This window comes from Aspergillus undulatus (assembly GCF_047715775.1).
Source record: "Aspergillus undulatus strain CBS 261.88 unplaced genomic scaffold BDV17scaffold_2, whole genome shotgun sequence".
Classification (NCBI taxonomy): Eukaryota; Fungi; Ascomycota; class Eurotiomycetes; order Eurotiales; family Aspergillaceae; genus Aspergillus; species Aspergillus undulatus.
The window spans coordinates 820,299-843,320 of record NW_027396606.1 but is presented as its reverse complement, the minus strand read 5'-3'; the positions used below and the strand labels follow the sequence as shown (position 1 = coordinate 843,320).

Genomic DNA, 23,022 nt, shown 5'->3' with positions numbered 1-23,022 from the left:
ATATAGGGGTTCCTTGTGAGCCCAACCAAATAGTTTGCGGTTAAACTACCGAGTACGGATGAATACGACGGATCAATCGCTGTTCGGTATCACTCTATGCCTATGCTCCATGCGATTTATGCTGCAACGTACCATATGCAAAACGTAGTACAAACGGGTATATCGTAAAGCGTAAAATAAACATCGCCTACCATCCACCTCCAATCTTTCCAGCTAACTCCACCACCCGGGTGGTATCGTTGGGAGCACTCGGCTTACCAACGTCGCTCTCCACTTCGCGATACGTCGTGTAAGCTAACTTCGAAAGCGGGATGTCGGTTATTGCCGACCAATGTTGCAGGGTTTGGTGGACCCTGTCCTCACTCTCCACGCTGGAAGATGTTGACGATTCCCCTGCAGAATCATCCATCTCTATGTCTGAATTAGCAGAGTAGTATGCCTCATCCACCCGAGCTAGCCAGGAGCGCTGCTCATATGGTGTTGGCTTTGAACCCTCAGACGCCTCTGGAGCGCCGTTTTGTATGCTAATTTCCCGAGCATCCTCAATTCTTATCTGACCACCTCCATTAGTGCAGCCGCCAGGACATGCCATGACCTCGACGTAAGCATAGTCTATGCTAGGCCCGGCAGCAGCTCCATTTCGAGACATCGGCTGCCGTCGACCCCCCTGAGCAATTGTTTTGGCTCCAGGAAGCCTAGATACTCGCGCCGGCTTGAGCTTTCGGACTAGATTCTGAATATTTCTGAAGCCGTAATAACGAGCAGCTTTCAGGATTGATTCACCGGCAGGTGACACCAAAGTGTATTCCACAACATCTGCATTTCGGCCCCGTTGTGTAACAATCTGGCTGCCCGGGCTACGCGCTTGGAAAGAAAGAAGCACGCTGTAGAGGTATCCCCCAGAAGTTCCAGCGGTAGTGGTCTGCTTTGACAGGACATTCTTGGTCGATAGGAAAGCGTCCAACGTCGGGTCTGGGAATGGTGTACGGAACGACGAGGGGAGAGATTTCGTGGATAATGCGGGTAAAGAGATATCTCGAGACGAGGCTAAGCTGAGAAGCTCGCGGGAAGTGATGACACAGTCAACGTCGCGAACAGGTGTTGATTCGTTTGAGGAAGCTTTGTTCCAGGCGGCATCGGTCAACTCTTCTCGACTCGCCTCGAGCTTCTTATCAAAGCAAGGCATAATCGCCAAGTGCCAGATACGCGATGCAGGCACACCAAGGCTCTTGCTAATAGCCGTCTTTAGAAGAGTGCCCGCCAAAGCTTGAGGTGATTTGAGTCGGGATAAGTGGGGAAGAATAAACGGATGTGTCTTTTCAGCATAGCAGATCCAGCCCGGGCATGCTGATGAAAGGATAGGCCGCTTTGGTGCGGTTGAACGGTCGCCGGTTGTATTTGAAGCCAATGATTCGCTGACTTCGTCTACCGTCAAAGCCAACACGGCTTCTCGCAAATTATTGGTGTCAACAACCCAAGTGAAGCCACTGCCATTCTTGCCACCCGCCCTTAATCCGTGAGGACCGCTGAGGAACTGGTGGATGATATGGTTTGCCTCCTTCTCCGAGATCCCGTAGGTGGCCGCTAAACTCGCGCGCACCTGGGGGCTGACGCTGGCAACGAATATCCGCCCATCATCTGCTCTTTGTCCGCTGTCCTCCACAACCGTACCGTTCTCGTTGCTACCTAGTCGAATTTCAGGATGCGCATCGAGGGTGTTAAGAACTTCGGCGTGTGACTGAAGCGAGATCAGAACCGCCTCCGCGGACGTCACACAGCCAGAGCATGCAAGGCAATCAGTAAGGGAGATCTGCGCCGGAGGCAGGTTTTCGGGTTGTACTTTATCTTCGGTGGTGACTTCGTAGGGGTTCTATCCGGATATCAATTTATGTCCATTCAACGACGATAAAAATTGCCGTCTTACCTCTTGATTTGGCTGATTCTGTGGGAGAGATTCAACGGGCTTTATGCAAGCGACACCGGGCGAGATGAAGTCGTTCAAGTCGTCTGCGGAGAGAATTGCGCTCATCGTAGTGACTGGGGGGTTCCCCTCCGAATAGTGGCACAGATAGTATACAGGTGCGGGGACCTAGAATTTGTCTGTCATAGATGGTTCAAGCGGGATATAGGACGAGGAAACGCGAAGAAGTCTTTGACAGGGATGTATGATCAAGGTAAAGTAAAGAGGAGGGAGAAGAACATGGGCCTGATATATGCTTTGTCATCTGCGTGGCAATGGGTCCATTTTTCTGAAGTCAATGGAAGCTCCGCGGGGACGAATGATCGCGATAAGAATCGAAGATCAATTTCAAATCCCGGCATCGGAGTGGGCCGATCACGTGGTCATCTACCATAATCGTCTATTCAAGGGACACGATTCGCTCTGGCAGCCTGATGTCGGACTAGATAGTTCTGGCTGTTATTTTCTGACTACAATTGTTCCGGCAATCAGAGCCGAGCGAAATCAGTCATGAAGGACGATGTTCCTCGTATTTAGGTCAGTCGGATGGGGGGAGTTAACCTGTCAGCCTTGAACTAAGGTTGTCTGCCTGTCTCAGCCACATACGATCTTGATTCAACATCCAACTCAGTTTTTCTTGTTCAACTGGCATTCCTCGAAAAGTTACTTTACAGGGCTAACAGAACTCAACATCGTCATGTCGAAACAAACAATGCTGAATTTTGGCGTTGCCTCCGCTGCCTCCACTGCCTCCAACAGTAAGAGGGCGATACTTGCAGCAACGGCTCAAGAGACGATTAACCTCACCACAACTGTCCTCAGACTAAGACCGGATGCCCCGCCTACTGGATACATTTGTTTGCCAGACAGATATACCCCGCTTAGTTCGAAGTTCTTCCCAAATCTCAGGACTCGCGTACGAGTCGTTGATGGAGACACGTACGATGTCGCCATTCACCTTTCCAAAACACGAGGGACTGACAATGGAGACACGAAGCCTGTCTGTGTTCTGAACATGGCTAATGCATACGTTGCAGGCGGGGGATGGCTCAGAGGAGCCACAGCCCAAGAGGAAGCACTCTGCTACCGAAGCACCTTGTACGCAACCCTTAGGAAGAAATACTATCCTTTGAAGATGCGCGAGGCTATTTATTCACCGACTGTCGTCATATTCCGGGAGAACTACAAGAAAAATAATCAAATCATGGATTTCCAGCAACCCTCAAATTTCCCTGTCGTAAGTGTCGTCAGTGTGGCTGCGATCAGAGATCCCGCTGTGAATACTCATACGTCTCCGCCCACATACGAGGACCCAGATGATCGGATGTGGATGAAGGAGAAGATGCGGGTCACCCTTCGTGTTGCTGTGCATAACAAGCATCGCAGCGTGGTCCTAGGGGCCCTAGGTTGTGGTGCTTTCAGGAACCCGAACGAAGAGGTAGCGAATTGCTGGGTTGAGGTTTTACAGGAGCAAGAGTTCCGAGGATGGTTCAACAACCTTGTATTCGCTGTCATGCAGGACAAGAATCAGAGTCCGGACAACTTCACGGTGTTCCACGATATTTTGCACGGGCTCCGGGTTTGACCGCCGTAACAGCTCAATTTGCTGCGGCTCCTGAGAAAACCATCACTTCCTGAGGCGCGTTGATCGCCGCTTTGTCTGAGGAGCATCCTTCTCCTCGTCTTCATCCTCGGCTTCAGTTTTGACAATGTGTTTGCTCGTCTTCGTTGAAGCGGTTTTCTTCATGCTGGGCGTCTCTTTTTTGGGCGTTGTTTTCTTTCGCTTGGTCCCACGCTCATCACTGCTTCCCTCCTCCTTGACATCACCTGCCACGGGGCCGGTCTTTTTCTGGACGCTTGGAACCACGGCGCTAGTTCTACCGCCCACGGTGAGGAAAGTGATGGCGTCTCCATTCGGAAGGGTAGATGTTTTGTTCTTCTTTCCCTTGCTCCATCGGTGCTTGAACAGCCAGTGCTCAGGGAATTTGTCCGAGTCCGCCAATACCCCCGTGGAGGTTGAGCAGACGTAATGTAGCGCCGTGTGAAGTTCTTTGACTTGATCGTCTGTCAGCGTGTTGCTGTACTGTTCAGGGTGTATTTTAGCGTGATATAGAATTTCATCACTAAGGCCATTGTCAGTTCATCAGTCCAAGAGTCACCTGAAAAGTAAACCCACCCCATCCAATTTCCAATCCCACTGATATTCGCCTGGTCCAGAAGAAGCGCCTTGGCAGGAACCTTCTTGCTCCTCAACTTCTCACCTAACCAAGCCTCCGAGACCTCATCCTTATCAACCACAGGATCCGGCCCATTCTCTTTGAGAGGCGTATACTTGCGAATCTCGTCCGCCGGACAATCCACGAGCCGAATTCTAGCCAGTCTGCGAAAATCAACAAACGCCGCCTCAGTCTTCGGGTCACCATCCGTCTCTAGCAAGAACTTCCAATATTTCGGCGGCCACATCTTATCCTCTGGTTTGTCTGTGCGGTAGTAGTATGTATCGGCGTCGCGAATCTTCAGCCAGCCAGCCATGCCGAAATGCATCACGGCGTGTGGAGGCGAGGACATGGTAATCCAGAAGTATTTCCCTTGTTGCCCGGCCCCAACTATTTTCTTGCCCTCCATCGCTTTTTGGAATTCCGCCGCACTTGTGCCGACTTTGCCGTAGATAATGTCATCGTGTTGCGTGGATACTTTGGTTAGGGTCTTGCCGACTAGGTGCTGGCGGATGAAGTGTACGATGCGGTGGATTTCGGCTAGCTCGGGCATTGTTTTGGCTGTAAACAAAGGGAAGCTAGCGAGCGAAAGGGGAGAGAAAGAGCTGTAGAAATTGGATTCAAATAGTCGATTACTGTCAGATCCTCAACACGAGATGGACGCGTTACTGGGGGTCACGTAGTCACGTGTTATCAAGATAGCTGATAAGCGGTGGCTCGATGACCTCGTGCTTCGACCAGCTAGCTACTTATTGCTCTTGCAACCTATTCGACAGACGGGCATCGCCTTAGAAATCTCCGTTCATTACCAAATAACACTTTCATTGGCACTGACTCATAATTGGCGTCAAAGCGCACTTCGTCTACCAAGCAAACCAGCAGCTCTCGAAGCTTGTCAACTTCAACAGCTACAACCTGGCTTGGTTCTGGGACACTGCGGTCAAAGCTGAGCAGGAATTTGGGGTTGCTGAGGGACAGAAGATGATACGGGCATCTTCCACACCGGCTCCAGGATTGAGTCCGCAGTTCTGCTTCAATGAACGGGTTCTCCGAGGTATGTCCCAAGCCTACATCAATCCGTCCCGGAACACCTGAACGAAGTGACTAAGTAGCGAATAGATTTCCTAAGTCTCTCCAGAACCACAATCGACGACTCAATAACCCAAAATCTCAATGCGCTCCTCACCCCCGCAAAAGAAGGCTTCGATCCCTCCTCCACAGCCGCACGCCAAACAGACTCCAAGGCCGGCCGATTAATAGACCCCGCCGCATGCCAGGGATTCAAAGACAAAGTGCTATTCCCCTCATGGCAAACCCGATCAGACGTGCTCACATATTGCGCGGGCGTTGCTACGAGCCCGGACCCGGAAGATCCGAATCTTATTCTGCGGCAGACGGAGTCTGCGAGGGATCGGGAGAGGGTTGTTGATGAGCGGTTGGATCCGTACTCTGCGAGATTCTTCCCGAGGGAGGCGAGGACGGAGTCGTTGGCGAATTTGGTGAGGAACCAGCGCATGGTTGAGGAGATTATACGTGCGCGGACGTGGGGGCTTGTCTCGGAACGGTGTGGTGGTGGTTCCGGGGGGTGGGAGGAGGCTCTTAATAGTTGGCGTGAGAGGAACCAGCGATGAGTTGGTTTCAATCTTTGGACACTCTGTATTTATTATGTATATACGATTATGTAGGCGCAAACTCTCCTGGTCGATAAAACCGCCTGGTATTCCCAGAGCAGTGGCCGACAACACAAAATTGTCCTTGTCCAACCATCTGGGGTAATGGGCATTGTTATTTAGAGATCAAGTAGAAAACGCTAGGTCAGCTGTTCCAGGATCTGAGAGGTAGTTCAAGCTCCGTTAAGAGTAGCTGCGGATTGGATGAACAGGTAGTCACCAAACTGTTACTTGCATAAAATAGTTGTTAGTTCATTAATGGAAGCATGCATAGGATACCTGCATGCCTGTCTCAAAGTGGGAAGTTTGAGCTTGACTTCTTTCCGCAGGGGGCCATATGTTTGTCCATATTGGGCCAGTTGTGCACAAACTCCCTTCTTCTGGGTATAGCAACTCCACAACCAGTTCAACCTTGGAGTGTGAAGCTGAGGAAGAATCCTGAGATGTTGATTCGTTTGCTGTTCAACTCTCTTGAACAATCGATCAAGTTTACTCTCATTAGTCTGCGTACAGCAGAGTAGGCAATGAAGCCATCTCCAGAGCACAAAGAGGCTCTTCCCTGGCTTTGAGCCGCTAGGCCCTGTTCTCATCCGTCAAGCTATCTTCAAGATATGATAGACCCGCCACATTGATATCGGGCTGGCAAAATTTGCAAAGCCAGGGTCGTTTTGTTGACGTCGTTGCAATTGCACCCAGGCGGTTCGATGGTGGCCCATTTCGCAAAAGGTGGAGAAGTGCGTTTAACCAAAAACCAAAGAGACAGGCTGGTTCTTGTGCCAACTTAGATTATCGGTATATGGCTCCCAGTGTGCATCTTGTGAAGCATTCTGTCATGCACCGGAGTCCCATCCCTGCTCGGCCGCTGCGACGCTGGGGTGCGTTGACGTCCCTAATGGGCATTTTGCTGGGTGAGTCACACCGGGATTATCATTAATGATGTTGGATTTCGCTGTTGAGGCTCCTCCAAGCCAATAATTCTTCTTGTCGAGCTGCTATTGGTGTGGTTGCAGGAAAGGCTCGGATCGGCTGTTCAACGGTCCCTCGAGAAAGCGCACTGTTCCGGAGGCGAAGCGCGAAACAACCGCATTGAGCGGGGAGCAGGTGGCTGAAGAAACCAGCATGGATCTAGCTCGTCGAGACTCCTCCGGGAATTGACGTTGCTTAGTGGTGACCGCGGCGCTGAGCTTATTGGGGACAGTGCCTGAGAGTGTTGGCATGCTGTTCCAGTGCTCCAGTGCTCCAGTGCTCCAGCTCGTTTCCGCTTTTCTTCCCCCGCGCACCATCCAGCCTGTCTCCTCCGTCACTCGAACAAAACTCCGCTGACAATTCTGCAACGCCCACCATGCCGCAGCAATTGAGCTCGAAGGACGCCTCCCTGTTCCGACAGGTGGTTCGCCACTACGAGAACAAGCAGTACAAAAAGGGTGAGTTGGTTCCAATGCCGGATGCGAAGCCGAATTGACCACGCTGGTCGTCGAATGTTTCATGCGGGCGAACGTAAAAGGCTGACTGTCATACTTTCCTGTCTGGTTCTTTTTTTGAGGAAATTACAGGCATCAAAACAGCTGAGCAGATCCTTCGCAAAAACCCAAACCATGGCGATACGTTAGCGATGAAGGCTCTTATTATGAGCAACCAGGGTGAGCAGCAGGAGGCCTTCGCCTTGGCCAAGGAAGCTCTCAAGAACGACATGAAGTCGCATATCTGCTGGCACGTGTACGGCTTGCTCTATCGCGCGGAGAAGAACTACGAGGAAGCTATCAAGGCCTACCGGTTTGCGCTGCGGATCGAACCGGAGTCCCAGCCCATCCAGCGCGACCTCGCCCTCCTTCAGATGCAGATGCGGGATTACCAAGGGTACATACAGAGCAGGAGCACTATGCTTCAGGCTCGGCCTGGATTCCGACAGAACTGGACGGCTCTCGCTATCGCGCACCACCTCTCGGGGGATCTGGAAGAGGCTGAGAAGGTGCTGACGACATACGAAGAGACGCTCAAGACCCCGCCGCCCATCTCGGACATGGAACACTCCGAAGCGACGCTGTACAAGAACATGATCATTGCGGAGTCAGGGAATATTGAAAAAGCTTTGGAGCATCTCGAGTCAGAGGGATACCGTGTCTCCGACGTGCTCGCTGTCATGGAGATGAAGGCGGACTATCTCCTACGTCTCGGCAAAAAGGAAGAAGCAGCCGCGGCCTACACTGCGCTCTTGGAACGCAACTCGGAGAACTCGATCTACTTCGACGGCTTGATCAAAGCCAAGGATATCCCTAGCGACGACCACAAAGCTCTGAAGGCTCTTTATGACACCTGGGCTGAAAAGTTCCCTCGTGGGGATGCGCCTCGTAGGATTCCGTTGGATTTCCTGGAGGGTGATGACTTCAAACAGGCTGCGGATGCATACTTGCAGCGCATGCTCAAAAAGGGCGTCCCGTCGCTTTTCGCGAACATCAAACTTCTCTACACCAACACAAGCAAACGTGATACAGTGCAAGAGCTAGTGGAAGGCTACGTCTCAACGCCTCAGCCAAATGGCTCGGCCGATGACTCCTCAACCAAGGCCAACAACGAATTCCTTTCATCCGCATACTACTTCCTCGCCCAGCACTACAACTACTACCTCAGTCGCGACCTGACCAAGGCCCTTCAAAACGTCGACAAGGCGCTTGAGCTGTCCCCGAAAGCTGTAGAGTACCAGATGACCAAGGCCAGGATTTGGAAGCACTATGGAAACCTCGAGAAAGCGGCAGAGGAAATGGAAAATGCCAGGAAGATGGACGAGAAGGACCGTCACATCAACTCCAAGGCCGCCAAATACCAGCTTCGCAACAACGAGAACGATAAGGCGCTCGATAATATGAGCAAATTCACAAGGAACGAGACCGTTGGTGGCGCGCTGGGCGACCTTCACGAAATGCAGTGTGTGTGGTACTTGACGGAAGATGGTGAGGCCTACTTGCGGCAGAGAAAGCTTGGGCTTGCTCTCAAGCGACTCCACGCCGTCAACACTATCTTTGATACATGGCACGAGGACCAGTTTGATTTCCACAGCTTTTCGCTGCGGAAAGGCATGATCCGCGCTTACGTTGACATGGTCCGCTGGGAGGACCGTCTGCGTGAGCATCCCTTCTACACGCGGATGGCACGTTCCGCCATCAAGGCCTACCTACTTCTCCATGACGACCCCGATCTTGCTCATGGACCCCTTCCCGAACTCAATGGTGCCGACGGAGGTGATGATTCTGAGCGCAAGAAGGCTCTCAAGAAGGCCAAGAAAGAGCAGCAACGGCTCGAGAAGATTGAGGCAGACAAGCGGGACCTAGCCCGGAAGTCTGCTGCAAACCCAAAGAGCCTTGACGGAGAGGTCAAGAAGGAAGACCCTGATCCTCTCGGAAACAAGCTCGCACAGACACAAAAGCCGCTCGAAGAAGCGATGAAATTCCTCACACCGTTGCTTGAACACAGCCCCAACAACATTGAGGCTCAATGTCTCGGGTTCGAGGTACATCTCAGAAGGGGTACGTTAGATTCCAGCCACAGTTCCACTAACAGCACGTGAACATCAGACTGATTACGCTTATAGGCAAATATGCACTTGCTCTCAAGTGTCTCACAGCGGCCCACTCCATCGATGCATCTAACCCCACACTCCACGTTCAATTGCTCAGATTCCGCCAAGCCTTGAACAAGCTCTCTGAGCCTCTTCCTCCCCAGGTGGCGGAAGTCGTTGATGCGGAGTTTGAGGCTCTCCTCCCCAAGTCCCAGAACCTCGAGGAATGGAACAAATCGTTCCTTGCGAGTAACGACAGAATCCCGCACAAGCACGCTTACCTCACCTGCCAGCAGCTTCTGAAGCCTGAGTCGAAATCAGAAAGTGAAAAGGAACTTACTTCCACTCTGGATGCAAGCGTTGTGTCACTCGAGACCGCCCTTGCTGGTCTAGACCTAATGGGCGAGTGGGGAAGCAACCAGGCCGCAAAGGCCAGTTATATTGAGAAGGCTAGCAGCAAGTGGCCGGAGTCGTCTGTGTTCCGACTCGGCTAAGCGCCGGAAATCGCAGGTTCATCTGTGTTGATGTTTTGAGGAAGATGGGTCTTGTTGGTTTCAGTGCATGCTCACATAACGAAGCCGATAGAACAAGATTTGGTGTCAAGGGTCAGTTGAAAGGTCAACAAGTCGGATAAAAAAGACCATGTAAGAGTATTTATGGCTTTTGAGTTAGGGCAGCGGTATATACTAAGTATAGCGAAAATTCCTTAGGAACGAAGATTAACAGACTCTACTACTCCTTCAGATTTCTCCTACCCCAATTCAGCATGTGATTAAGATCAGCCACCTCGAACGCAATGTCCCAGCCACAGCTCCATTGTCGTCGTCCTTTAATTGTGGTAACTGACGATTCATGCCTGGCCAGGGTGGAGCCCCAGTGATGACGTCAGAGCCAGGCCCACCTACTGAAGCTCTGCGAACACCGCCAGACAAGGAACTTGGTCTTCCGAACACGTACCTAGGTAGCTGAGAGCATGATGCCATCCTATTTGCGACCGTGCTCTACCAGCTGCGAGCGCCCAAAAACATTGAAAGCCATCGCGGACCTAGACCGTCATTCGCCTAGTGACCAGTCTCATCCCTGTTCTTGGAAGCTGGTCCTGGAGCTCTGCCGAATGCACCAAAGTCCAAGTCCAAGTCCAACGCTCCAGCCAAGCGATGCGAGCCTGTCCTTGCTCGAGCTCGAGTGGGTGCCAGCGCATCAGACTCGATTGAGCAAGTCCATTGCATACCTTGCAAATCTTGACAAATCTGGCGCGCAAGCATGTGATGCAACAAGCCCAGCCACTCCCAACAAAATGGGAGCCCTGGACTAGGTTCAGTGGTGCGATCTAATCGCTGCAGATCGCGTGGATGATCTCATGCTGGAGTGTAGTGTTATACTTCGCGATCTTCTTGTGCACTTCCCAATTTCTGTTACACGGCCAACGACACGGTGACGTCAAGGGAGACTCTCTATAGAGTGACTGATCTAGAGAGTATAAGATTTGCTGGTTTCGGTCCTGTTGGCCTTCCCTCCTTTCCTGCCCTTTCATCCAATTCTCCCCTACATTCCATCTCTTTTCTCTCCACCTGTGATACCCCTGTTACTATTATACCCCTTACTACCTTAGTTTTGTTTATTTTGACGCCAATCTTACCTTTGGCTCCTTCCTTCGGTTGACTTACGGTCCCAATTGAAGGTGTTAATCCATAATTGATATCATATCAGACCTAATCGCACGCTCTCTTGGCTATTCATAACTGGTCTGCCTTCCGTCATGCCTTCCCGCGCCGTCAACAAGCCTACGGACGTCAAGCAGAAAGAGAAGGACATCAACCAGAAGCTGCAATGGTTCGGAATCTACCAGGCCTTCACGTATGGAAAGCTTCCAAGCGTGAGTTTGCGACCGCCTCAGCCCATCACTAATCATTTCAGTGGCTAACAAGCTATCGCACTACAGAACAAGCAATGCGATATCGCTCTGAACTCTGCCCTTGAATCTAAGGCTCTCTCAGACCCTTCAAAAGAGCTCTCCGAGGAAGGTCGCGCTCTTGTCGGGGACCTGCGCAATGTCATTGAAGAGGCTAAGAAGCTCATTCTGAGCAAGAACGACGGTCAATTACTCCAGGAGTTGATCCACGAAGCGTCGCGCCTCAATGCCGATGATTTCCAGAAGCCCGAGATCTCTGGCAGCCGGGAGTCTTCCGAGCAGGATGCAGCTAAGGCCAGAGAGGGATTGAAGTCTCTTGGAACTCTCATCATCACTAACGGCGAGTTCCGTAAGCTCTGTAAGTGCAATGCCACTAGGTCTTTGGTCATGCAAGACACTAATGTGTCCCCAAGTGAACGATGCTATGATCATTGCTCGCGATATTGCTGGTGATGCGTCGCAAAAGGCCGCCAACAAGGTCCGCCCCTCTGAGGAGCAGCTCGCCCAGGCCGATCACGCTGCCGAAGACAATGTCTGGCACGAGAAGCCCGACGTTGCTGGATACAAGAAACAGTTCAAGTCCAAGTTTAACAAGGACAAGGCTGTGGGTGTTATCCCTCGCTGCCAACGCTATAAATTACTAACTCGTCACAGAAGGAGGAGGGCAAGGATGTTGTCAAGACTGGAGCTGACACTGCCAACACCGGCAACACCGGCTCTACTCTTGACCCCTATGCTGGTCGTGATGCTGCTCTCGACCAGGCCAAGTCCAAGGTCCCTGAGGATCAGAAATCCAACATCACCAACCGCACTCAGGAGTACCTGAACAAGAGCAAGGACTATCTTCGCGACAAGTTCCCCCAGGAGCGTCGCGACCAGGCTATCTACCGCCTGAAGAAGATGGTCATTGAGATCCAGGGCCACCGTGACTGTAAGCACACCCAGTTTGCTTTACGTTCTAAGTGTTACAATACTAACTTGATGACACAGACCAGCAAGCTATTGGAGCTTTGCTTGACTTAGCTGAGAAGTATGGTAGCCGTTCAAGGCACGTTGCTAAGGAGGGTACCAACAGTGTCCAGGGTACCCGAGGAGGTGGCAAGGTCCAAACCATGGAGAAACACCTCAGGGTATGTTCTATATCTGCGAGAAGATAATGAAAGATACTAATCGAGTATAGACTCTGTTCGAACGCTTCGCCAACAGCACATCCATGGATGACTTGTTCGATTCCTTGGAGGCTATCTACAGCGATGCGGACAAGGACCCCGAACTCAAGGGATGGTTCAAGAACATGAACAGCTTCATCCGCAGGACCCTGCAGCAGCAGGGCTACGTCCTCGAGGATGAGTGGAACCGCCAGTATGATGAGCTGGCCGACCATGGTCGATTCCTCCTCCGCGACCGCTATAGGAACCACACCGACCGCATCCTCGATGAGGTCAAGTTCCTTGGCAACCAGTTCGATCAGGACCGCCAAAACAAGGCTTTTGGTGATGCCATGCAAAAGCTATTCCTTGACCTCGGCCGCGATGAGAACGGCAAGCCCAAGTTCAAGAAGCACCTTGTCAAGGATATCAGTGATGTCATCCTTCCTGCCATCTTCGAGAACGTCCGCTACGTTCCTCTTCCTCGCATCGAGGTGTCTGACCCAATGGCCGATGTAGTCGTTGAGAACCTGGTCATCGAGAGCGACAACCTCATGCCCAACGTTGTCGAATTCGGAAGTGACAACTACTTCCGCTGGGGACGAAAGAAAATCAGCAGCAAGAGGGACAACAAGATCATGATCTCTGTTTCTGGTATTCAGGCCGACTTGAGAGACGTCAGTTACTACATCAACAAGAAACAGGGCTTCCCCTCCATCAAGGACACTGGTGTGATGGACATCTTCCTTGGAGGCGAAGGTTTCTCCTTCAAGATTGCTGCTTCTACTGCTCAGGACAAGGACCGTCAGAACTTCGTCAAGCTTGACAAGGTTTCCGTCAAACTCGACCAAATTGACATCAAGCTCAAGAAGTCCAAGCACAAGGTTCTCTTCTCCGTCTTTAAGCCTTTGCTCTTCAAGACTGTTCGTCCCGCTATTCAGAAAGTTCTCGAGCAGCAGGTCAAGGATGCCTTCCAGAAGGGTGATGCGTTTGCGTACGATGTCCACAAGGAAGCCAAGAAGGCGAAGGTCGAGATTAAGGAGAACCCCGAGGACGCACCAAACACCTACAACCGCTACCTCGACGCCCTCCGCACTAGAATCGCTGAAGGCAAGCGCAAGGCTGAGGCTGCTGCTCAGCGCGACACCAAGGTGCAGGCTGTTCCGACGCTCAAGACCTCCATCTTCCCCGACATCAAGCTTCCTGGCGGCATTACCACCAAGGCTAGCGAGTACGATGAGCTCGCGAAAAAGGGCGAGCGCTGGGAGTCCCCTATCTTCACCATCGGCTCCGCCAAGGAGTCGACTAACATCTCCAAGCCGGACCCGATCACCCGCAAGCCTCACAACACCGCTGAAAGCAAGCTTCGTGATCGTAACTCTACCGGCGGTGCCTCTGGCGGCCTCTCCGCTGCCCCCGCGGGCCCCATCACCAACGGAGGTGCATTAGCTACCGGCCGCGTCACCGACGGCGGCCCAGCAGTTGCTGCTTCTACCCTCACGAACGGCAGCACTTCAGTGACCAATGGCCACACGAAGCACTACCTGAGCAACGCGGACGGCACGCCGTTCAACCCCCAGACTGCGTAAATCATGCAGTCAATAATCGCCCCGAATGACACTGGCGAAGTGTAACGCCCTTTTCTTTTACTGTCTTCTCCTTTTGAATACCTAATCGTCGGAAACGTTATGATTTCACTTTCTTTTCTATTCTGTATTCCTTTGTATTATGCGGGTGACGTGACGCAATTATGTCTCTAATTGTCTCTTACCTCTCTATAGCTAATCGAGTACCCCTTTCGCTGCCAATTTCTTTATGCCTGCAGGATCAAATGTACATGTAACTAAACCTAACTGGCTCTACTGAAATAGAAAAGGCTTCTATTGAACTTGAATAACCTTCTATATAACCATTTTCCCATCCCCTCCATTTTATCCTAACTTAGAAAGGAAACCTCTACATCTGATTAAAGTACTTCTCCCACCCCAACTCCTGCATCCTGGTATTCTTCACCTCCATATTCTCCACCCGCGCATTCTCCGCATACGCCTCGACCTTGCGCTGGATCGCCGGGTCAAAGGCACCAATGATACGGGCTGCCAATAGCGCGGCGTTGATGCTGTTGTTTATGCCGACTGTTGCGACGGGGACGCCTATGAAATTGAACAGACAATACGTTAGCACATTCATTCAAATCATAAGGTATGTTTGGGTCAGCGTCAGGTGAGTGAGTAGGTGAGACATACCCCTCGGCATCTGAACGATACTATGCAAACTATCAACGCCATCAAGCGAGGACCCCTTAACGGGCACCCCAATGACAGGAAGGACCGTATGCGCGGCCGCCATACCCGGTAAATGGGCCGCACCGCCCGCCGCAGCAATAATCACCTTGATTCCCTTCGCCGCCGCGGAGGCAGAGTACTCGGCCATAAAGGTAGGTGTGCGGTGGGCGGAAGTGATATCAACGGCTGGCTCGATGCCGAATGTATCGCGCAGCAATTTCAGGCCGGGGACGAGGGTCTTCAGGTCTGAGTCTGAGCCCATCATGACGGCGACTTGGGGGGCGGGCTTTGCGGGCCCGGAGGGGGCGGGCTTAGTTTTGACATCGGGGCGCTGGGAGCGGATTTCGTCGACGACGTTGATGAGCGGTTGGATATGTTTCTCGGCCTCGTGCATTGTCGCCGCTGTGACTGTGACGTGGCCCATCTTGCGGCCTGGTTTGGCGGCGCCTTTGCTGTATAGGTGGATGGCGGCGTTGGGGATAGAGAGGGCCGCCTCGGCGGCCTTGAGGTGTGTATCTGGTGCGGAGCCGCCAATAATATTGAGCATGATGGAGGGTTGGCGGAGCTGAAGGCTCTCCGGAGGAATGGGGAGGTCGAGGATAGCGCGGAGGTGGGCGTCGAATTGGGAGAGAGCGCAGCCTTCAATGGTGTAGTGGCCTGAGTTGTGGACGCGGGAGGCGAGTTCGCAGAGGAGAAGGCTGTTGTCGTTCAGGAGGAACATTTCGACGCCGAAAGCGCCTTTGCCTTCGAAGGTTGCGACGGCTTTGCGGGCGAGCTTTTGCGCCGCTTGGTTGATGCTGTCGGGGACGTTGCGGGCGGGCGCGTAGACGAGCTTGCAGATGGAGTCTTCTTGGACGGTCTCGACGGTGGGGTAGGAGAGGACGGAGTCTTTGGTTTTGACGACCATGACGGCGAGTTCCTGAGATTAGTTATGTGTTAGGGTAGTGTTTGAACACGGGTGTGGCTAGGGCGGCAACCTTTTGGAAGTATGCCCACTTCTCTGCGTATAGAGGGCGGCCTTTGAGGAACTCGAGGGCATCGGGGATATCGTCTTTGGAGTTGACGCGGTAGTTACCTATTTACGAAAGTCCTATTAGCAATTGGACTTCTGGCTTGGCTAGGGGGCTGTACTCACCACGTCCATCGTAGGCCATAGTCTTCGACTTGAGCATCAGCGGGTATCCCAACTCTCCAGCGGCCTTGGCCAATTCCTCGGGGGTATTCTCGACCAGTTCGCGATGCTCCGCCATAGGAATACCATGCTTCGCGAGGTGCTCCTTCTGGTTGAACTTGTTCTGAATGGTGCGGATAGCCTGCCAGCTCGGCTCGATCTGGACCTGCGAGGCAACTTCCTCCAGAGCATGGGTGTCGACGTGCTCAATCTCCGCGGTGATAACGTCGCACTTGTTTGCCAATTTACGCACTGCCTCGCGCTCCTTGAACGAGCCAGTGACATGGCCGTCGTGAGAACTGATTTGCTTGGCCGGGGAGTTCTCCGCATCGAGGACATTGCATTGGATGTTCAGTCGGTTGGCGGACTCGACCATCATACGGCCCAGCTGGCCACCGCCGAGGATTCCAACCTTGCGAGAATTCCACATCTTGAATCGTGGGTGTCAAATCTGGGGAAGAAAGTGTGTCGAGTGGGAATGAATCATAAAGATCCAAAGTGCCCCTCCGTGTGCTCCGCAATCGGCCAATGGGGAAAAATTGCAAGCCCGTATCATCACGTGAGAAGCCGATAAGATGGTCGGTTTGGACCAATGACAAGCCGATGAGCCAAAGATCGCAGCGCATCGCGTTCCTGAAGCTTGTCTTCTGCATCCCCTTGGTCCTTGTTCAAAGAAGCTCCCAGAGAAATGTCTTTAGGTATGTATGCCTTGCTGAGGTCTTGCCTATCTTTGGACTTAGCTTCCTCCCCATTATCTCTCCTCTAGGTCCCTGTGGAAGCTTGTGAGCTAACGTCGTCATCCGATCAGATGAAGAGAGCTTGGAAGTTGCCGCCAACGGCGGTCCGATGAATCTGTACGCTAGTTTACCCATGGCTGAAAATACAGCTCGAAAGTCAAGACTAATGTTCGATCTAGAGAGAAATGGCCGAGCATTGTTGAACCGCTGCTCGAGCGACTCGAATACGTGCGCACACGAGCTAGCCTTGACCGGTTCGCATTAGCTGACTCCAATCTACCAGATAATCTACAATGTCTTTCCAATGCCCGACATGCCTCCTGAACCTCCATCCCCTCTCCAATATCAGCAGCAATCCCTGAACCCGACCTCCTCCTTCCTCCACGACCCCAACCCCGTGCTTTCCAGCAGCAACAAGGAGAACGCTGCGCCAGATCTATCAACCCCTCCTCGACCACAGCAACCATCACTCCGACCCCCTTCTTCAACCGAGCGCGTACATGAATCGCTACCTGAGTCGCAGGCAGCTGTTCCGCCATCCCTCCCCGCACCATTACTCCTTATCCTCCAATCAATACAATCAACCCTGCGATCTCTGTTCACCTCTAAACCACCACACACAATCCAGCGACTGGCGGAGCTTATTCTTCGGCCCAATGCGCATTATAAGACGCTACCGGCTTACTTGCGAGCCGTTGACCGCGTGGTATCGGTCACTAGTAGTGCGGACGTCTTTCCTTTCCCGATGCAGAGCGGTACGGCCCAGCCACAGACCAATGGGGCATTAAACGGCGCGGAGAGTACGTTAATGTTACCCGACAATGCGCTGGGGAGCGATGAGTCTCTGGGTGGTGCTCTTCTGACCCCGATACCTTGGCTGAATAATGCTTCTTCGCCGAGCATCGAAGGGGCCGGTATCGATGAAAGTTTGTTGCTCCTTCGCCCGTCTGCCTGGTAGGCACCACTAACTGATGCCATCCAAGTGTCCATATCCACCCCAACCCCAACTCTCCAAAACCAACTCCTCACACAGCCCGGCGATTCAACCACACAACAAACCGTCCCCGTCGACTCCAGCGGCAGCCTGCTAGAGGGCGAAATGACAGCTGAACCAGAAGGGATCCCCCACGCGCGAGGGCCCTCCCTTCTCGGCGTCGAAGACATGGGTCTACAAGACGGCAAGGGCCTCGAGATGACCCTTCTAAACAAAGAGGCTGAAGCTGCCGCAGACGCCACGGCCGCCTCTTTGACTGACGACTCGGCTACACTTTCTCCTGGAGGAACCGCCCAAGAGGCTCAAGAGACCGCCGCGGGGAGTACACAAACCTCGGCTGCGTCAGCTACAGCTGTAGGTCAGAAGGATGATACTACAGAAGCGGATGCAGATGGCGACGGGGACATCACTTTATCTGATGAACCTACTATACCGCAGGGGAGCCAGAGCAAGAGTGAAAAGAAGTAGTAGGACAGAGGAGCGCGAACTCGGACATCATTATCTACTCTCGCTGCGCGAGAACATAGTATGATGATAAGGACCCTCTTGCTTGCGGTTATGGGGTGGGTACCGATGGTTTGTGTCATGATAATTGGATTTTTCACATTATTTGACTCATGGAATGAATGATGATTCGATTACATAGTACTCTGGGAAATGGTTGACGGTATAACACTATGATTCGCCTGGGTATATATATCGTAGGGATGCGATCCAATCCAGCAGAAACCGCATTATTTGACCTTTCGTTTTCACCAAGGTATACACAAGAAAGTTTTCAATACACTTTTATCTTGATAGCATTGTAGTGTAAGGTATATTCAACAGCAAACTAACGAGACAGGTATCAAGGTATCTGGCAGCAAATCATAACATAGTCCGAACCAACAAAAAAGCAGGGTCATGAGAGCATCACAAAGTAAATCTAAATCCGAACCAACAATCACAGACTGATTGATTCGAGATTGAACTAAACAACCGGCTCCACCGTCTGAAGAGGCACATAGCTCGGCTCAACACCATCTCCCTGTGCAGGACGTCCCGTAACAAGCGACCAAGCCCGACCAGGCGCAGCCCGAATCCAAGCAACGACACGCCTCGTCGAGCTAGGCGCCGCGCCAGAGAAAAGTGTAGCCTCGAGCCAGTTCTTTTGAGAATTGCTACAGCTATCCGACGGCGTACCGACTTCTTTCTCGAGGAGCTCAGCGTCCATCCACTTAGGCCGTTTCCAGAACTTGAGCAGGAGACTGCTCACGACGACGGAGATGCTGGAGAGCGCCATTGCCGCGCCGGCGGCCATAGGTGGAAGCATGAACCCGCCGAAGGGGAGGAAGAGGCCCATTGCGAAGGGGAGGCCGATGACGTTGTACGCGCAGGCCCAGACGAGGTTAAGTTTGATGCGGTTGAAGACGGAGCGGGAGAGGGAGAGGCTGGCTGGGACGGAGAGGAGATCGTCGGGTCGCATGAGGACGATGTCCGCGGCTTCCATGGCGACGTCTGTGCCTGATGCCAGGGCGATGCCGATAGATGCGGTAGCGAGGGCGGGCGAGTCGTTGATACCGTCTCCGACCATTGCGACGCGCTCGCCCGTTTCTTGGAGGGAGGAGATAATGGATTGTTTTTCTAAGGGGGTGACGGACGCGTGTACGGCTGAGGCGGGGATGCCGACGGCTGAGGCGATGGAGATAGCGGCTGCGTGGGAGTCGCCGGTGATCAGGGATGTTGAGAGGCCCATCCGGTGGAGGGCGGCCACGGCAACGACAGCGGTTACCTTCACTGTATCCCGAAGAAGGATTGTGCCGGCGAATTGGCCGTCAATAGCCACATGAATCTGGGTGATGCCGACCTGGAAATCCTTGGGATCGGCTGCATCAGCTGTCTGCTCGGCGGTTTCTGGGACAGGGACGTTGTTCGATGTCAAGAAAGTGGCATTGCCAATTAGCACACGATAACGGGTGCGCTCGGCACTGGAGGCCGGCTCAACCAGTGCTGATATGCCTTTGCCAACGCGGGCAACGAAGTCGCCCAGGCTTCCTGGTAGTCCACTCTCGCTCGAGTTACCCGACTCATCCTTTGCTGCCAAGTAGATGGTTTTGCCGATAGGATGTTCACTGTCCATCTCTGCAAGTCCAACAATCAACCACCACAGCCGACGACGCAAATCATTCGATGTCCATTGTGGCTCGATTTTGGCCTCCGCAACACTCATTTTCCCCGTGGTCAATGTCCCGGTTTTGTCAAACACAACATGAGTGACCTTGGTAGCAGCCTCAAGCACAGCACCGCCCTTGACGAGAATCCCTTGGGTGGCTCCGACCCCAGTCCCGACCATTACAGCCGTAGGTGTACTGAGACCCAGAGCGCATGGACAGGCGAAGACAATCACGGAAATGCACAGCTTGAGGCAAACCATGACTTTGCCTCCGCCTTCTTCCGCGGCGAAAATTTTAGGAGGGTTCGGCAGCAGGTGACTGACAAACATCCAGCCAAAGAACGTAGCCAGTCCGAGGCTAATTATTGAGGGAACGAAGTAACCAGCAACGACATCCGCCATACGTTGGATGGAAGCTCGGCTTGTTTGCGCGTCCTGCACTAGCTTCACGATCTTGCTGAGCTGAGTATCCTTCCCAGTGCGAATGACTTTGAAGTCGACAGCGCTGGTGCCATTCACCGTTCCTGCGATAACCATGCTCCCCCTAGTTTTATGGATGGGCAATGCTTCGCCAGTGATCATACTCTCGTCGATATAGGTTTCACCCCGAATAACGATCCCATCAGCCGAGACTTTGTCTCCTGGGTGGAGTATAATGATGTCTCCCACCTCAATAAGCTCGGTGGGTATGACTCTCTGGGCGACTACGGGCCTTTCATTCGACGATGCCGGCTTCGGTTCTTCTGTGTCTAGATTGGTCCATTCTTCTGCTGATTTCTCGGCCGCAATCGGGTCGTCGTAGATGGTCGTCATTGACGGTGCCAGAGACATAAGTCGAGAAAGGGCAGCAGACGTTTGGCCTTTGGCTCTATTCTCGAGCCATCGACCGAGCGTTATGAAGGTGATAAGCATAGTACTTGTATCAAAGACGGTGCTGGGTCTCTTGTGCGGTTCCATAAGGACGGCCACAATCATGGTGAAGACGCTGTAGAAGAAGGCTGTCGAAGTGCCCAGCATAACGAGTACATCCATGGTTGGGGCGCGATGTCGTAAAGACTTGAAGCTGGTGATGTAGAATCGCTTTCCAATACCGAATTGCACGGGAATCGTGAGTATTAAGCAAGTAAGCTCCCCAAGATAGAGACCTGGGAGGATGCGGCACGCGCCGAAGTCGAGCATGGGTAGATACATTGGAAGGATCATGTTCACCAAGAATACAGGAATGGCGAAGGAGAGGGAGATCAAGAAGGCACGCTTCCACTCGAGGACCTCCTTGGTCTTTGCCAAAGATTCCAGTTGCGCATTGTTATCATCAGAATCCGCCAGCAAGGCATTGTACCCAGCAGCTTCGATTGCAGCCACAACTGCACGGATTCCGATAACAGCAGGGTCATGCGAGACCATTAATCGTGAGGTGGCGAGGGTAATAGAAGCCGCTATAATTCCCGGTTTCTGCAAAAGGGAGTCCTCCAGAGTGACCGCAGAATTGGCATCCCGTAAACCATGGAGGTCAAGCGTGACGCGACTTACGCCGCTTTTTTGAGCAAACGCTTGAACTTCGGAGACGATCTTAGCATCGAATCCTGCGTCTTCTATGAGACCGACAATCTTCTGCGACGTGAGGACAGAAGGGTTGTGGGTGATGATCGCTCTTTCGGCGAGCAAGCTGATGTTGAACTGCACTAAACCTTCCACACCGTCGAAGGCAGCCTGTACACTCGACGTACATGCACCGCATGTCATACCTTCAATCGCGACAGTCGTGACCGTCGACTGTGGGCCCGTTGATTCCTGAGAGCCGCGCGAGTCGGCCTGGGGTGTTGAGGTTTCCAGCACCTTCGCCCCGAAGCCACGGTCTTCCACTATCTCTGCGAGTTGCTCGGCGGAAATCGTCGACAAATCATGCTCCACCACCGCTCGCTCCGATAACAGCGATACACTGACAGATCGTACGCCAGGGTTCTCTGCCAGCCCGCCTTCCACTGCGGAAGTACACGCCCCGCATGTCATCCCTTCAACTGCCAGTATTGTGGTCGCGACATCAGTCCCAGGCGCCTTCGAGCTGCTAGCGCTTTGAGTCGGAATCGAGGAACTATCGGTAGACAGTACGGCCGCATCGAACCCGCAATTATCGATCATCTCGGCGACTTTTTCTGGAGAGAGGACGGTGGGATCGTGGTGGACGACGGCCCTGCCCATCATCAAACTCACGGAAACCTCACCCGCGCCATCGACGCCTTTGAAAGCGTTCTCCACGGCAGAGGTACATGCACCGCATGTCATTCCCTCCACACTGATGGTAGTCGTGGCCATTTGCGACGTTGATCGAGCCGGAGAAGGGCTGGCATCGGCGGCGGCTAATGCATGGGGTACAGCCATCGTAACGACGTAGGCAAAGGCCGGAAAATCGTGTGGTCACCGCATACGAGCGAAGAGTCGAACCAGCGAGAGGGAAACACAAGTTAAGTAAGAAAAAAGGTGGTGAAAAAGGGCGCGCAGGCAGAATAAGTAAGGTAGGAATGAGAGTGAATTAATCAGACGATGGGGGGCCGCGGCGGATGCAGCGGAGTCGGCACTGGTTGGCCTAGATTGGCACTGCGCCGACTACCCGCTCTTGTTCTTTGTTGACTATTATGCCGTCCAGCAAGGGAGCACTATGGTTCAGAAACTACTAAAAGGAACTATGGAAAGATCATACCGGCTCATAACATGCTAATATTTCCTCATTCCACCGGAACCGCGAGGAATGATCGAAGAATCGAGGGGGATCTGGCGCCGTGTTGCTGACAAGACAATGAGACCTGGCCAATCCCAGCAAGGGTCTGACGAATGCGCCAATGATATTCCCGTATCATTCCTATTCATTGATGAAAGGCTCAAGAGTCAAGAGAGATTACTGTACTCCCCGAGACCGCAGCTAATGCAATTGCCGTGGGGGTAAGCAGCTGAACTAGACGTGGTTCTGTCAAGCATATTCAAGAGGAGGCTACCTTAGTACTCGGGAGATGAAGCGGAGGATGCTTGGATCACTGGCTGATGATATACTTGAGGCGTTCGTGGAGAACCTTTGTCGCCGAAACATTTGACAGCGGCTGGTCGTTTCACCTAGAGTATACTTCGCCCACGACCTTGTTCCGAAGCTTTGCCATCTCGGCAGTGTCGTCCTGCATTTTCGACAGTGCAGAACCCCCTTACTTGAAGCGCTTCAATACCAAGAGTTCGTG

At 52.7% G+C, this 23,022-nt stretch overlaps 9 protein-coding genes across 9 annotated transcripts; 5 read left to right on the top strand and 4 right to left on the bottom strand.

Moving 5' to 3' along the window:
• Positions 1 to 37: 37 nt before the first annotated feature.
• Positions 38 to 2,121, bottom strand: nar1 (iron-sulfur cluster assembly protein NAR1). Its single transcript, XM_073764989.1, has 2 exons — positions 1,925 to 2,121; positions 38 to 1,870 (listed from the first exon to the last, which is right to left on the bottom strand). The coding sequence occupies exons 1-2, from the start codon at positions 2,027 to 2,029 to the stop codon at positions 188 to 190; spliced, it is 1,788 nt and encodes a 595-aa protein (XP_073620724.1). The 5' UTR covers positions 2,030 to 2,121; the 3' UTR covers positions 38 to 187.
• Positions 2,122 to 2,657: 536 nt separating this feature from the next.
• On the top strand, positions 2,658 to 3,545 carry BDV17DRAFT_286695 (uncharacterized protein; the record flags this gene model as incomplete). The annotated part of the gene is made up of 1 exon (XM_073760980.1): positions 2,658 to 3,545. One exon carries the CDS (start codon positions 2,658 to 2,660, stop codon positions 3,543 to 3,545), a length of 888 nt encoding a protein of 295 aa, XP_073620723.1.
• A 42-nt stretch (positions 3,546 to 3,587) lies between these two features.
• Positions 3,588 to 4,729, bottom strand: BDV17DRAFT_286694 (putative formamidopyrimidine-DNA glycosylase; the record flags this gene model as incomplete). The annotated part of the gene is made up of 2 exons (XM_073760979.1): positions 3,588 to 4,083; positions 4,137 to 4,729. 2 exons carry the CDS (start codon positions 4,727 to 4,729, stop codon positions 3,588 to 3,590), a joined length of 1,089 nt encoding a protein of 362 aa, XP_073620722.1.
• A 198-nt stretch (positions 4,730 to 4,927) lies between these two features.
• Positions 4,928 to 5,940, top strand: BDV17DRAFT_70003 (MIX23 family protein). The gene is made up of 2 exons (XM_073764985.1): positions 4,928 to 5,230; positions 5,296 to 5,940. Exons 1-2 carry the CDS (start codon positions 5,158 to 5,160, stop codon positions 5,805 to 5,807), a joined length of 585 nt encoding a protein of 194 aa, XP_073620721.1. The 5' UTR covers positions 4,928 to 5,157; the 3' UTR covers positions 5,808 to 5,940.
• Positions 5,941 to 6,812: 872 nt separating this feature from the next.
• Positions 6,813 to 10,133, top strand: BDV17DRAFT_70005 (peptide alpha-N-acetyltransferase complex A subunit NAT1). Its single transcript, XM_073764986.1, has 3 exons — positions 6,813 to 7,270; positions 7,400 to 9,367; positions 9,433 to 10,133. The coding sequence occupies exons 1-3, from the start codon at positions 7,189 to 7,191 to the stop codon at positions 9,891 to 9,893; spliced, it is 2,511 nt and encodes an 836-aa protein (XP_073620720.1). The 5' UTR covers positions 6,813 to 7,188; the 3' UTR covers positions 9,894 to 10,133.
• An 803-nt stretch (positions 10,134 to 10,936) lies between these two features.
• On the top strand, positions 10,937 to 14,406 carry BDV17DRAFT_70031 (uncharacterized protein). Its single transcript, XM_073764987.1, has 6 exons — positions 10,937 to 11,275; positions 11,342 to 11,669; positions 11,725 to 11,915; positions 11,966 to 12,242; positions 12,302 to 12,441; positions 12,492 to 14,406. The coding sequence occupies exons 1-6, from the start codon at positions 11,159 to 11,161 to the stop codon at positions 14,046 to 14,048; spliced, it is 2,610 nt and encodes an 869-aa protein (XP_073620719.1). The 5' UTR covers positions 10,937 to 11,158; the 3' UTR covers positions 14,049 to 14,406.
• Positions 14,350 to 16,425, bottom strand: BDV17DRAFT_250837 (phosphoribosylaminoimidazole carboxylase ADE2). The gene is made up of 4 exons (XM_073756362.1): positions 15,880 to 16,425; positions 15,722 to 15,819; positions 14,706 to 15,663; positions 14,350 to 14,612 (listed from the first exon to the last, which is right to left on the bottom strand). The coding sequence occupies exons 1-4, from the start codon at positions 16,343 to 16,345 to the stop codon at positions 14,416 to 14,418; spliced, it is 1,719 nt and encodes a 572-aa protein (XP_073620718.1). The 5' UTR covers positions 16,346 to 16,425; the 3' UTR covers positions 14,350 to 14,415.
• A 177-nt stretch (positions 16,426 to 16,602) lies between these two features.
• BDV17DRAFT_70035 (uncharacterized protein) lies at positions 16,603 to 18,365 on the top strand. The gene is made up of 4 exons (XM_073764988.1): positions 16,603 to 16,769; positions 16,832 to 16,880; positions 16,936 to 17,578; positions 17,636 to 18,365. Exons 1-4 carry the CDS (start codon positions 16,762 to 16,764, stop codon positions 18,112 to 18,114), a joined length of 1,179 nt encoding a protein of 392 aa, XP_073620717.1. The 5' UTR covers positions 16,603 to 16,761; the 3' UTR covers positions 18,115 to 18,365.
• On the bottom strand, positions 18,366 to 22,361 carry ctpA (Cu(2+)-transporting P-type ATPase CCC2). Its single transcript, XM_073764983.1, has one exon. The coding sequence runs from the start codon at positions 22,175 to 22,177 to the stop codon at positions 18,617 to 18,619; it is 3,561 nt and encodes a 1,186-aa protein (XP_073620716.1). The 5' UTR covers positions 22,178 to 22,361; the 3' UTR covers positions 18,366 to 18,616.
• Between the last annotated feature and the right edge of the window lie 661 nt (positions 22,362 to 23,022).